Source organism: Eumetopias jubatus, unplaced genomic scaffold (genome assembly GCF_037043125.1).
Source record: "Eumetopias jubatus isolate StellerSeaLion01/CBP00866 unplaced genomic scaffold, mEumJub1_p1.0 scaffold_6, whole genome shotgun sequence".
NCBI lineage: Eukaryota > Metazoa > Chordata > Mammalia > Carnivora > Otariidae > Eumetopias > Eumetopias jubatus.
Window position 1 is genome coordinate 64,249,310 of NW_028274812.1, and position 15,818 is coordinate 64,265,127.

The 15,818-nt window shown below is 36.0% G+C and overlaps 1 protein-coding gene across 1 annotated transcript in view; it reads right to left on the reverse strand.

The window, feature by feature from the left end:
- The window catches only part of MANEA (mannosidase endo-alpha), a 68,988-nt gene that overhangs the window by 41,891 nt on the left and 11,279 nt on the right, over positions 1-15,818 (reverse strand). The window contains exon 2 of the mRNA XM_028104201.2: positions 14,024-14,602. Coding sequence (XP_027960002.1) covers positions 14,024-14,564 — 541 coding nt within the window. The 5' untranslated portion in view covers positions 14,565-14,602. The remainder of the gene's footprint in view (positions 1-14,023; positions 14,603-15,818) is intronic.

Sequence of the window (15,818 nt, forward strand, 5' to 3'; positions counted from 1 at the left end):
AAACAAAAGAGATGAACATATGGGAAGGGGAAAAAAAAGACTCTAATGATTGAGAAAAAACAGGATTGATGGAGGGAGACAGGCAGGGGATGGGCTAAATGGTTGATAGGTAGTAAGGAGGAACATGTTGTAATGAACACTGGGTATTGTATGTAAGTGATAAATCACTAAATTCTACTCCTGAAACCAATATTATATGTCAAATAACTAGAACTTAAATAAAAATTCGGAGGAAAAGCATAACATAAAAACAAAAAATCAAAAAACATAGTACTGAAGGATCTAGCCAGAGCAATTAGGAAAGGAAAGGACACCCAAGTTGGAAAGAAAGTAGTAAAATTATCTGTTTGCAAATGAAATGACTTTATATATGGAAAACTCTCAAGGTTACACACACACACACACACAAATTAGAATAAAAAATATAAAAAAATATAAAATATTAAAAAAATAACTACTGCTACAAGTTAAATACACAACAAAATGTAGATAAACTGTAATATCAGTAGTATAAAAGGGAGAAGTAAAAGGGTGAACACTTTATAGGCAATCAGAGATAAGCTGTTCTCAGCACAGAATGGATGATTTTATAAGATGTTTTATGTAAGCCCAATAGTAACCACAAGACCAAAACCTAGAGCAGATCTACAGAAGACAAAAAAAAAAAAAAAAAAAAAGAGTGTGGGGGCTGACATACTACCACAGAAAGTAACCAACTTATAAAGGTGGCAGAAACAGGGAAAAATAAAACCAGAAAGCAATTAATAAGTCCTTACATATTAACATATTAATAATTGCCCTAAGTATAAATGAACTGAATACACCAATCAAAAGGCACACAGGGGCAAAGTGGATAAAAAACAAGACCTAACTATGTGGTGCCAGTAAGAGATCCATTTCAGCTTTAAAGATGTACAGAAGACTCAAAGTGAAGGGATAAAAAGATAATCTATGCAAGTGGAAACCAAAGGGAAGTAGGGATAGCGATACTTATACCAAAATAGCTAGAAAATCTACAAATACATGGAAACTAAACAAACTCCTGAACAACCAATAAGTGAAACAGATTAAAAATAGACTGAATCAGTATCTTCAAACAAATGAAAATGGAAACAGAACATACCAAAACAAATGGGATGCTGCAAAAACATTTCTAGAAGTTTACAGCAATATATGCATATGTTAAGAAATGAGAAAGATTACAAAAAAACATAACTTTACACTTCAAAGAAGTAAAAGAACAAAGCTCAGAGTCAGTACATGGAAGGAAATAATAAATATCAAAGTTGGAAAATAAAATGAGTAAGAGATCAGAAAAATAGAAAGTCAACAAAAAGCTGGGTTGTTTTGAAAGATAAATTTGACAACACTTTAGGGAGAGTACTAAGTAAATAAGAGAGAAAACTCAAAATCAGAAATGAATGAGAAGAAATTGCAATTGACTACAGAAATACATAGGCTCATAAGAGACTACTATAAACAAGTATATGCGAGCAAATTACAATAACAGAAGAAATGAATAATTTTCAACAATCCTATAATCTTCCAAGACTGAACCAGGAATAAGTAGAGTCTGAACAAAATGATGATGTGTGAAAAAATGAATCAATAATCAAAAACCTCCCAACACAGAACTATGCAGACCAGATGGCTTCCCTGGTGAATTATAGTAAATGTTTAAAGAAGAATTAAAGCCAATTCTCGAACTTTTCCAAAAAGCTGGAGAGAAGGAAACATTTCCAAAGTTACTACATGAGGTAGCAATACTCTGATAACAAAACAAGATAAGGACCCTACAAGAATAAAAAACTAGAGACCAAGATCCCTGATGGACACAGATGAAATAATTCTAAACAAAATATTAGCAAACGAAATTCAAGAATTCACTGAAAGGATTATACACCATGAACAAGTGGGATTTATTCCTGGGGTTCAAGGATGGTTCAACATACATAAATCAATAAATGTGATACACCAGGTTAATAGAATGAAAAATAAAAAGCATATGCTCATCTCAAAAGATGCCAAAAAAAAAAAGACATTTGATAAAGTACAACATTCTTTCATAATAAAATCCCTCAACAGATTGAGTACAGAAAGAACATACCTCAACATAAAAGTAATATAAAACAAACCCACAGGTAACATCATACTCAACAAAGAGAAACAAAGCTTTTCCTCTAAGATCAAGTATAATACAAAGGTGCCCACTATCACCACTCTTATTCAATATAGTACTGGAAGTCCTACCTACTACAATCAGGCAAGACAAAGAAAAAGCATCCAAATAGGAAAGGAAGAATTAAAATTGTTGCTATTTACAGATGATATGATCTTATATATTGAAAATCCCAAAGACTGAAAAAACTGTTGGGTCTAATCAATGAATACAATAGAGTTGCAGGATATAAAATCAAAACACAGAAATCAGTTGTTTTCTATACACTAACCATAAGGTATCTGAAAAAAAAAAATAAAGAAAACGCCCATTCACAATAGCATCAAAAATAAGATACCTAGGAATAACTTTAATCAAGTTAAAGACCTATGAAAACTACAAGACTTTGCTAAAAGAAACGGACGATGACATAAATAAATGGAAGGATATCCCATGTCAAGGGTTTGAAGAGTTAATATTGTTAAAATGTCCATGTTATTGGGGTGCCTGGGTAGCTCAGTTGGTTAAGCATCTGTCTTCGGCTCAGGTCATGATCTCAGGCTCCTGGGATTAAGCCCCAAGTCAGGCTCCCTGCTCAGCAGGGAGTCTGCTTCTCCCTCTCCCCTTTCGTTCTAATAAATAAACTTAAAAAAATTAAAAATGTCCATGTTATCAAAGCCATTTATATATCCAACACAATCACTACAAAAATTCCTGTAGCAGATGGTGGGGGACCGGGGAGGATGGCAAAGGAGTAGGGGACCCTAGTTTTGTCTGGTCCCTGGAATTCAGCTAGATAGCTATCAAATCATTATGAACACTGGTGAAGTCAACCACAGATCTAAGAAAAGAACTGCTGCAATTCTACAAATAGAAAAGGATCTAAGAAAAGAACTGCTGCAATTCTACAAATAGAAAAGGATCTAAGAAAAGAATTGCTGCAATTCTACAAATAGAAAAGGGACAACTTTTGGCAAGGTAGGAGGGGTGGAGAAGTGAATCTGAGGTGATATGTTGAAAGATAAACCACAGGGGAAGGACCTTCTGAAAGCCGACTTTGGGAAAGTGATATAGCAGCAGAGTGCAAAATCAGAACTTTCAGAAGTCTTCTCTAGTGAGGGATGTCCCCGCCTGAAAGGCACTCAGGTGGCGAGGCAGGGCAGAATCCTAGCTGGAACAGTTGGTCTCAGGATCCACTGGGTCACAGAAAGAACGGGTGTCCCTGAGTGTGGCAGAGCTCCCAGGCATCGGAGTGGGGAAGCCGGCTGCAATCAGTGAGCCCAGGAGTGGGCTTTCAGCTGGGTGTTCCCATAAACCACAAACCACAGCACAGTTGGTAAGGCAACCACTCTCCAGTCAAGGCCCAGCAAGTGGCAGAAGCAGGGCAAGATCCTTATGCTTCCCCTGGGAGGAGAAGCACAGGTGCATGCTACCGAGTCTGCAGGGTTTGCAGACTCCAAAATGGGTGGCAGTGTGCCTGAAATCAAAACACTTGGTCACAGGCTGGGCGAACACAGAGTGCTGACAGAAACCAGGGAGATAAACGTGATTGACTGCTTTTTCCAGAGGGTGCACTGAGGAGTGTGGCTCCGCAATCTTTCAGCTCCGGAGATCAGGACACCGCCATTTTTATTTTTATCCTCTGAAGCGAGACAGAAAGTCTTCAGGGAACAAAAGCCACATAGAGCAATCCATAGCCACCTACATTGAGCCCAGCCCCCTGGCAAGGGCAGTGCAGCTCCGCCCAGGGCAAAGACACCTGAGAATCAGGGCAACAGGCGCCTCCCCCAGAAGATCAGCAAGAACTCCGGCTAAGACCAAGTTTACTGATCACACAGAACTGCAAAACTCCAGCACTAGGGGAAAACAGTATATAGAATTTGGGGTATTTTTCTCATGATTCTTTAGTCTTTCAATTTTAATTCATATTCCTTTTCAACTAATTTATCAACTTTTTTTAAGTTTTTAAAAATTTTCTTTTTTATTCTATCCTTTCATTATATATTTTTGTATATGTTTTTCTTGCTTTACAATTTTGAGATGCAGTTTCTCTAACAAAGAGACCAAAATACACCCAGAATCGAGTGTAATGCTTTGTTCTGTTCACCTGTCTGATTATATTTTTTGTCTCTTTTAATTTTCATTTTACAGTTACATTCTATCATTTCAATGTATTTTAGTTTTGTATATATAGGTTTTTCTTTCTATAGTTTTGGGACCTAGTTTTCTAAGAGACCAAAATACACTCAGGATTTAGTGTATCTAGTGTATTGCTTGTTTTTGTTCATGTGCCTGATTATTTTTTTTTTTCTTGTTGGTTTCTGGTCTCGAGTTTAGTGTATAATTCTCCAGGGTCGTTGTTGCTATTTTACTATTTTATTCTCTTGTTCATCTATTCTTCTCTGGACAGAATGACTAGATGGAAAAACCCCTCGAAAAAGAGAACAAGAGGCAATAGTAACTGCCAGGGACCTAATCGGTTTGAATGTAAGTAAGATGATGGAATGATCAGAATTGTTATTCTGATTATACAGAAACTATCTGGGCTTGAAAAAGCACAGGAGACACTAGAGAATCCCTTTCTGGAAATAACTAAAATCTAATCAGGTTGAAATAAAGAAGGCTACCAATGAGATGTGATCAAAAATCGAGGCTCAGGGCACCTGGGTGGCTCAGCTGCTTAAGCGTCTGCCTTTGGCACAAGTCATGATGCCAGGGCCCTGGGATCAAGTGCTGCATCTGGCTCCCTGCTCGGCGGGGAACCTGCTTCTCACTCTCCCTCTGCCCCTCCCCCTGCTTGTGTTCTCTCTCTCTCAAATAAATAAAATCTTGAAAAAAAAAAATTTGAGGGTGCCTGGGTGGCTCAGTTGGTTAAGCTACTGCCTTTGGCTCAGGTCATGATCCTGGAGTCCCTGGATTGAGTCCCGCATTGGGCTCCCTGCTCGGCAGGGAGTCGGCTTCTCCCTCTGACCCTCGCCCCTCTCATGTGCTCTCTCTCATTCTCTCTCTCATAGATAAATAAAATCTTTAAAAAAAGAAAAAAGAAAAAAATTGAGGCTCTAAGTGCTGAGATATATGAGGCAGAAGAGAAAATTAGTAATAGAGAACACCAAATGATGGAGAATAAAGAAGCTGAGAAAAAGAGAGATAAACTACCAGATCAAGAGGGGAGAATTCGAGAGATAAGTGATACCATAAAGCGAAAACAATATTAGAATAATTGGGATCCCAGAAGAAGAGGAAAGGGTGGGGGGCAGGAGGTATATTGGAGCAAATTATAGCTGAGAACATCCCTAATCTGAGGAAGGAAACAGGTATTCAAGTCTAGGAGGCACAGAGGTCCCCCCCACTCAAAAAAAAAAAAAAAAATAGGTCAACACCCTGACATATAATAGTGAAACTTGCAAATCTCAGAGACAAAGAGAAAATGCTGAAAGTAGCTCGGGACAAGAGGTACGTAACGTGCAAGGATAGAAACATTAGACTGGCAGCAGACCTATCCAGAGACCTGGAAGGCCAGAAAGGTGTGGCATGATATATTAAGGGTGCTAAATGAGAAAAATATGTAGCTAATACTTTATCCAGAAAGGCTGTCATTAAAAAGAGGAGAGATAAAGAGCTTCCAGGACAAAAAGAAACTAAAAGAGTTTGTGATCACTAAACCAGCTCTGTAAGAATTATTAAAGGGGATCCTTTAAGCGAAGAAAGAGTCCAAAGGTAACACAGACCAGAAAGGGACAGAGACAATACACAGAAACAGTAACTTTACAGGTAATACAATGGCACTAAATTCACATCTTTCAATAGTTACCCTGAATGAAAATGGGCTAAATACCCCAATCAAAAGACACTGGGTATCAGACTGGATTAAAAAGCAAGACTCATCGATATGCTGTCTGCAAAAGATGCATTTTGGACCCAAATACCCCTCCAGATTGAAAAAGAGGGTATGGAAAATCATTTATCATGCTAATGGATATCAAAAGAAAGCTGGGGTGTCAATCCTTGTACCAGATAAATTAGATTTTAAACCAAAGACTGTAATAAGAGATCAGGGAAGACACTATATCATAATTAAAGGGTCTATCCAACAAGATCTAACAACTGTAAATATTTATGCCCCTAACTTGGGGACAGCCAATTATATAAACCAATTAATAACAAAAAAAAACCAACTAATAAAATTATACAAAACAATAACAAAAATAATAATAGGGGTCTTTAACATCCCACTCAGTGCAATGGACAGATCACCTAAGCAGAAGGTAAGGAAATAAGGGCTTTGAATGACACACTGGACCAGATGGACGTCACATATATTCAGAACATTCCATCTTAAATCAACAAAAGACATATTCTTCTCAAGTGAATGGGGAACCTTCTCCAGAATAGATCACATACTGGGTCACAAATCAGGTCTCAACCGGTACTAAATGATTGGGATCACTAACTCCATATTTTCAGACCACAATGCTTTTAAACTTGATCTCAAATCACAAGAGAAAATTTGGAAAGAACTCAAATACATGGAGGCTAAAGAGCATCTTACTAAAGAATGAACAGGTCAACCAGGAAATTAAAGAAGAATTAAAAATTTCATGGAAACAAATGAAAATAAAAACACAACTGTTCAAAAACTTTGGAATGCAGCAAAAGCGGTCCTAAGAGGGAAGTACATAGCAATACAAGCCTTTCTCAACAAACAAGAAAGATCTCAAATACATAACCTAAACTTACACCTAAAGGTGCTGGAGAAAGAGCAGCAAATAAAGCCTAAACCCAGCAGGAGAAGAGAATTAAGATTAGAGCAGAAATCAACGAAATAGAAACCAAAAGAACAGTACAGATCAACAAAACTAGGAGCTGGTTCTATGAAAGAATAAGATTGATAAACCCCTGGCCAGACTTACCAAAAAGAAAAGGGAAAGGACCCAAATAAATAAAGGACCCAAGTAAATAAAATCATGAATGAAAGAGGAGAGGATCACAATCAACATCAAAGAAATACAAGCAATTATAAGAACATATCATGAGAACGATATGCCAACAAATTAGGCAATCTGGAAGAAATGGATGCATTCCTAGAGACATACAAGCTACCAAAACTGAACTAGGAAGAAACAGAAAATCTGAACAGACCCATAACCAGTAAGGAAATTGAAGTAGTAATCAAAAATCTCCCAACAAACAAGAAACCAGGGTTAGATGGCTTCCCAGGGAATTCTACCAAACATTTAAAGAAGAATTAATACCTATACTTCTGAAGATGTTTCACAAAATATAAATGGAAGGAAAACTTCCAAACTTGTTCTATGAGGCCAGTACTACCTTGATCCCAAACCCAGACAAAGACTCCATCAAAAAGGAGAACTACAGACCAGTATTACTGATGAACATAGATGCAAAAATTCTTACCAAGATACTAGCCAATAGGATCCAACAAAACATTAAAAGTATTCACCACAAGCAAGTGGGATTTATTCCTGAGCTGCAAAGGTGGTTCAACATCCTCAAATCAATGTGATACACTACATTAATAAAAGGCTAAGAACCATATGATCCTCTCAATAGATGCAGAAAAAGCATTTGACAAAGTACAGCATCCTATTTTTTAAGATTTTATTTGAGAGAGAGAGAATAAGCAGGGGCAGAGGGAAAGGGAGAAGCATGCTCCCCGCTGAGCAGGGACCCCGACACCAGGCTCGATTCCAGGAACCTGAGATCATGACCTGAACCAAAGGCAGATGCTTAACTGACTGAAGCACCCAGGTGCCCCAGCAAACTTTCTTGATTAAAACTCTTCACTGTGTAGGGATAGAGGTAACATACCTCAATATCAAAAAAGCCATATATGAAAAGCTCACAGTGAATATAATCTGTCAGATCAGGAACACCACAGGGATGCACACACTCACCACTGTTGTTCAACATAGTACTAGAAGCCCTAGCCTCAACAATCAGACAACAAAAAGAAATAAAAGGCATCCACATCAGCAAAGAAGAAGTCAAACTCTCACTCTTTGCAGATGACATGATATTCTATGTGGAAAACCCAAAAGACTCCACCCCAAAATTGCTAGAACTCATACAGGAATTCAGTAAAGTGGAAGGATATAAAATCAATGCACAGAACTCAGCTGCATTTCTATACACCAACAATGAGACAGAAGAAAGAGAAATTAAGGAGTTGATTCCATTTACAACTGTACCTAAAACTGTAAGATATCTAGGAATAAGCCTAACCAAAGAGGCAAAAGATCTGTACTCAGAACACTATAGAACACTAATGAACGAAATTGAGGAAGACAAAAAGAAATAGAAAAATGTTCCATGCTCATGGATTGGGAGAACAAATATTGGTAAAAAGTCTATGCTACCTAGAACAATCTACACATTCAATGCAATCCCTATCAAAATATCATCAACTTTTTTCAAAGAGCTGGAACAAATAATCCTAAAATTTGTATGGAATCAGAAAAGCCAAAGGAATGTTGGAAAAGAAAACCAAAACTGGTGGCATCACAATTCTGGACTTCAAGTTCTATTTCAAAGCTGTAACCATCAAGATGATATGCTACTGGCACAAAAATAGACACTTAGATCAATGGCACAGAACAGAGAACCCAGAAATGGACCCTCAACTCTATGGTCAACTCATCTTTGACAAGGCAGGAAAGACCATCCAATGGAAAAAAAACAGTCTCTTCAATAAATGGTGTTGGGAAAATTGGACAGCCACATGGAAGAATGAAACTGGACCATTTCCTTACAACATGTACAAAATAGACTCAAAATGGATGAAAGACCGAAATGTGAGACAGGAATCGATCAAAATCCCAGAGAATACAGGCATCAACCACCTCTTTGACCTTGGTGCAGCAACTTCTTGCTAGACAGGTCTCCAAAGGCAAGGGAAACAAAGGCAAAACAAACCATTGGGATTTCATCAAGATAAAAAGCTTCTGCATAGCAAAAGAAACAGTCAACAAAACCAAAAGACAACCCACAGAATGGGAGAAGATATTTGCAAATGACATATCAGATAAAGGGCTAGTATCTAAAATCTATAAAGAACTTATCAAACTCAACACCCAAAGAACAAATGATCCAATTAAGAAATGGGCAGAGGACATGAACAGACATTTCTCCAAAGATGACATACCAATGGCTAATAGACACATGAAAAAATGCTCAACATCACTTGGCAACAGGGAAATACAAATCAAAACCACAATGAGATACCACCTCATACCAGTCAGAATGGCTAAAATTAACAAGTCAGGAAATGACAGATGTTGGCGAGGATGCAGAGAAAAGGGAACCCTCCTACACTGTTGGTGGGAATGCAAGCTGGTGCAGCCCACTCTGGAAAACGGTATGGAGGTTCCTCAAAAAGTTGAAAATAGAGTTACTCTATGACCCAGCAATTGAACTACTAGGTATCTACTCAAAAGATACAAATGTAGTGATCCAAAGGGGTACCTACACCCCAGTTTATAGCGGCAAAGCCCACAATAGGTAAACTGTGCAAAGAGCTGAGATGTCCATCGACAGATGAATGGATAAAGATGTGATGTGTATATACACACACACACACACACAATGGAATATTACTCAGCCATCAGAAAGGATGCTTACCATTTACATCGACATGGATGGGACTAGAGGGTATTAAGCTAAGTGAAATAAGTCAATCAGAGAAAGACCATATGATTTCACTCATGTGGAATTTAAAAAAGAAAACAGAGGTACATAGGTGAAGAGAGGGTAAAATAAAACAAGATGAAATCACAGAGGGTGGAACACACCTGGGTGGTTCAGTCAGTTAAGTGTCTGCCTTTGGCTCAGGTTATGATCCCAGGGTCCTGGGATCAAGTACCATGTCGGGTTCCGTGCTCGGTGAGGAGCCCGCTTCTTCCTCTGCCTGCCACTCTCCCTGCTTGTGCGTGCACTATCACTCTGACAAATAAATAAAATCTTAAAAGGAAAAAAAAAAATCCACAGAGCAAAGCAATCCATAAGAAACTCTTAATCATAGGAAACAAACCGAGGGTTGCCGGAGGGGAGAGGGTTGGGGGAATGGGGTAACTCGGTGATGGACATTAAGGAGGGCACAGAATGTAATGAGCACTAGGTGTTACATAAGACTGATGAATCACTGAACTCTGCCTCTAAAACTAGTAATACCCTATGTTAATTAATTGAATTTAAATAAAAATTATTAAAAATCCGTCCACTATTCAAGCCAAAAAAAAATTCCTATAGCATTTTTCATAGTAATAAAAGAAACAATCCTCAAATTTGTATGGAACCACAGAAGACTCCTCTACAGATAAAGCAAAGATAACAAAGAAAAACAAAACTGGAGCCATCATATTTACTGATTTCAAAGTATACTATGAAGCTATACTAATTATACAGTATGATCCTGGCATAAAAATAGGCACTTAGATCAACAGAACAAAATACAGTACTTAGAATTAAACCGCCATATATAGTCAATTAGTAAAGGATAAGGGAGCAAAGAATATTAATATTAAATGGGGAAAGGATATCTCTTCAACAAATTATGCTGGGAAAACTGGATAACCACACGCAGAAAAAGAAAATTGGACTCTTACACCACCTAGAAATGGATCAGAATTAAACATTTGGATAGGACACCCAAAGCACAAGAAAAAATTAACAAGTGGGACTACATCAAACCTGAAAGCTTCTACACTGCAAAAGGAACAATTAAGAAAATGAAAAGGCAAATAAATTATTTGTAAACCATTTAACAGATAATGGGTTAATATCCAAAATATACATAGAATTCCTCTAACTCAATAATGAAAAAATCCCCACAAATTATCCAATTAAAAAATGAGCAGAGGAACTTAACAGGCACTTTTCCAAAGAAGACTCGCCACTGTTGGCATGAAAGGTGCTCAACATCATTAACCACCAGGGAAATACAAACCAATACCACAGTGAAACAGCCTTTCATACCTGTTATAACAGATATTATCAAGAAAACAAGAGATAGTAAGTGTTGGCAAGGATGTAGAGAAAAGAGAAACCTTGCACACTTTTGGGTGGAATCTAAATTGGTTCAGCCACTATGGAGAAGAGTATAAAGGTTCCCCCCCCCCAAAATTAAAAATAGAACTACTGTATAATCCAGCAGTCACAACTCTGGGTATAAATCCAAAGGAAATGAAATGTTATCAAAGAGCTATTTGTATTCCTGTGTAACTGCAACATTACACGACAGCCAAAATGTGTCCATCAATGAGTGAACGGACAAAGACATGGTGATACATATAAACAGATGGATAGCTATAGATAGATGCACTCGCATGCGTGTAAACACACACACAGGTAAATACATATAAAGTGTGATATATATACATATACATATATAAAATGGAATACTACTAGGCCAGAAGAAGTAGTGAAATCCTGCCATTTGCAGCAACATGGATGTTATCTTGAGGACATTATGCTGAGAAGACACAGACAAATACTTTCAGATAGCTTATATGAAATGTAAACAAAACAAAGAAATAGAGTGAAATGGTGGTTACCAGGGGCTCAGGAGTGGGGAAACGGGAGAGAGGTTGTTTAAGGTACACACTTGCAACTAGTACATAAATAAGATGTGGAGATCTCATACATAGTACAGTGATTATAGACATCAAGACTATTAAAAACATTCAACTTGCTAGGAGACTAGATCTTCATTTTTTCCACCACTAGAAGAAATGATAACTATGGGATGTGATAAAACGGCTTGCTGATGGCTACAATGGTAATCATATGCAAACATATATCAAATCACTACGCTATATACTTTAAATTTACAGAATGTTAAATGTCAGTATTTCAATAAAAATGAGTACAATATTTAACTGATAAGAAAATAATTTATAGATGGACTGCAATATCACTTTTATTTCTATCAAAGGATATAAAATATTTGCATCAATAGTGAAACAGTCAACATTTAAAATTAAAATAGTTGTATTGTTGACAATGTTCTGAAGTAACTCGTTCACACATATTATGCAGCAGTAAAATAATATACGGGGGAAAGGTCTTCATAAACATAAGGCAGGCATAAAACTAGATATGATTTGAAAGTTTTCTTCCTAATTACAAATAACATACAAAGTATGTCATTTACATATTATTTCTTCAGATGAAACATACCTGGGGGCGGGGGGGGGAGACACTCATTGCATAAAGTTCAGTTTTCATTAAAGAAATCTGAAACTTCCATGGATATCCATTTTTGCCAAGCATAGCAGTCACAAACAAGCCAACCTTGTAATAACAAAAAAGGCTTAAATGTGATATAAATGCTTTGTACAAAATAGTAAAGTCATTGAAAAGTCCTCTCCCCAAAAGTAAACAGAGACTGTAGTCAATGATCTCTGAATCTTATTTCATGTCATATTTTATATTATAGAACATAGAACCTGGAGCTATAAGTATATACTAGAAAATTAAATTTTTTTAAATAGTTGGAAAAAAATAATTACAGAAGAAAAACGAAAAACAAGTCATCTTGCATAGTTGATGCAGATTCACAGAATCCTACATTGTTTTGTTCATGTAAAAGCCTTGCACATCTCTATATACCTATTAGCTCAATAGTGAGTCTGTGCCTTTTGTACAGCTATAAAAATGTGAGAACACCCAATTTGTTCTTGTGGCCCTAGTGTTAGGGACACTAAGAAGATAGAGGAAACACAACAGAGACTTTTTTATTTTAGAGGGTAGATTAACAGTTCGAAGAATTCTCAGGCATCCAATTATGCATTTTTTATTAATTACCTGTGGGATAATGACTCTATGTAAATGTGTGCAGTTGGAGTACCAGAAGTTAGAGGGAAGACAAAGTTCAGGGAAAAGGGGAATAAAAATAATCAGAGACTTCTCATCAGTTAAGTTAAAGTGCATACTGTAAATTTTAGAGCACTCATAATATAAATAAAAGAAATATATAATAAGAAGAGAAAAAAATGGAATAAACATATCCTATACAAGAGAAGGCAGAAAAAGAGGAAGAAGGAGTAGAACAGACAGGATAAACAGAAAACAGCAAACAGAACATTTAAAATAAACCATATCCTTATTAAATACAAATAAGCCCAAATTTAAAAAGCAGAGATTGTTAGACAAGGTTTAAAAAACAGAAAACCAAGACCAAATGATATACTACATGCCTAAAATTTGAAACAGTCCAAATGTTCATCAAGATGAATGCAGAAACAAATTGCTATAATCATACAATGGACTACTATTCAGCAGTAACAATGACTCAACTACTGACATAGTTAACAACAAGGGTAAACTTCAGAATGATGTGCCAAGCAAAAGACCACACACACACAAATGCTAGATGATTCTATCTTCATACAGTAAGAGAACATTCACAACTATTCTACAGTGAGAAAAATCAGATTCACAATTTCCTGGGGAAGAATATGGGGGTGCATAAGGGAAGAATGACAAAAGTTTCTGGGCTATAGGATATTTTACTTCATGTTGGGAAGAGAAACATCATTGAGCTGTATGCTTGAAGTGGGAGAATTCATTGTATCTTATGTAGATCATACTTTAATACAATTCAGAAAGAATATATTAGAAATCAATAAAAATATATCCAGAAATATTCTGAAAATTGGAAATTACATAATGTATTTTAAAGTAGTATTAAAAGGTGGTTTCCTGGATGTTTAAGTACATACACACAGCTTAATTTGGAGTTTATAAGCTTAAAATTGTAATTAACAATGTGAAGAATAATTAGTAACTTAAACAGTCTACATTTCTACACACACACACACACACACACACACACACACAAATAATTACCAATTGAAGCTGAGTACATTTGTTTCATGTGAGTTTCAATGACAGAAGGATCCCGAGAGCTGTAAATTCCCAACTCAGGGTAAAAGCTGGAGCCAATGTCATCCGGGGGACTGTGTTTCCCTTGTGGATAATTCTTGGTTAGTCTAGGGTCCCAATGCTTCAGGATTGGATGGTTCCAATGTATATATTTACCATCAAATTGTGGATTTCCATACCAACTGTAATAAAATACATGTAAATAATAATTCAGAGGTTGCAGCTCTTCCAGGTAAGGTTCAGAGGCTTTGGAAGGCTTCATAGTGATTTCAACACTTTTTAAATTCTTGTTATTTGTTTCACTGTTGATTTTGTCATTGTTTTGGGAATCAAAGTTTTTCCCTAAGCGAGTTTGTTGATGAAGTACTGGAAGAAGTTCAAGTCCAAAAGGATCTCCAAAAGTAGCTTTATTTGGTCTCAGCATTTTTAAACCCATCATCAGGGAGAAAATAAATAGGATAAAAAGTGACAAAATGATGCAAGTCCTTCTTCGAAACTTTGCCATGATGACATACTTTAAACTCCAATATGGTAAATGTTTAGCTGTAATTTATTGAAAAATGGTAATTAGTAAATGGTATTGACAATATTTCCCAATGTATTCGAAATGAAAACTAAAATCCATAAAGTTCATTATATTGAAAAGTTTTAAAAGTGCAATATATTAGTTGTATCATCAAATACTGATGTGTACAAAATCTATATATGGCTAGACTAAATAGCAGTATTTGGAAATAGCAATTATATCTTGTCAGATAAACATCTTAGGAATTTTATTTAAGAAAGTATTTTGCATCATTTGAACAGATTTTGTGTATGCTGAATATAGGAAGGAAATATTCTATGCAAGTGGACTAAAATTTTCCAAATATAAAATTAAAGGCTCATAGTTTAAAAAAGGAAATACTTATGAATGGATTAAAAGCCTCGTCAGTAAGTGGATTTTCAACAAACTTTTTTTTAACTAAAATAATGATTGCACAAGAAGGGAGTAATCACACATACTTCATTTCTGAAATGAAAAGAATGAGAAATAAAAGTATGATCACAAGTGAGGGAGTCCTAATTTAAAAATATATTACTTTATAACTTTGAACACCTTATTGAACAAAGATTATAAACATAGACTTATAACTTCTAAAATGGTATTGTGTATTTTTATGTTTCAGTAACTATGTATACACATATATGTGTAATGTGTATATATGTACATAGGTATGTATACATACATGGAAATAAAATGTCTTTACAAATTCCTTATTTGAAAGGTATTTGGGGAAAAACTGACATTGTCTTTATAAAATATGACTTTTTATAATAAACCATGCTGTTGTTATTCTAGAGAATTAAGTTTCAATAAACTAACCCTAATAGACAAGACAGATAAGTAAAACTTAATCTAACCAGCAAGTAATTCGGTCTCACACACACAAACCCTCTCTACAAATTGCTACTTCCATTATGCATATATGCAAGAATTACTAAGATGAGCAAGCATATTTCTTTTAAGACTAAAATCACAGATTCCTCTCAAAGTTAACCTTGTTTAATTGTGAAATACATTACACCTAAAGATCAATATAAAAGACATATGTCTAGGTTGAAACACAAACATTCAAAAAGGAAACTGCCAGTTTAAATGCTCATTTCCATTTTTTGGGCCCTTTGCCAATCACCAGCCCTGCCCCTTCTCCTTAAGAAGGACTTGACTTTTGTATTTACCATCCCCTCACCTTTATAGTTTTTTCCAAAACATAAA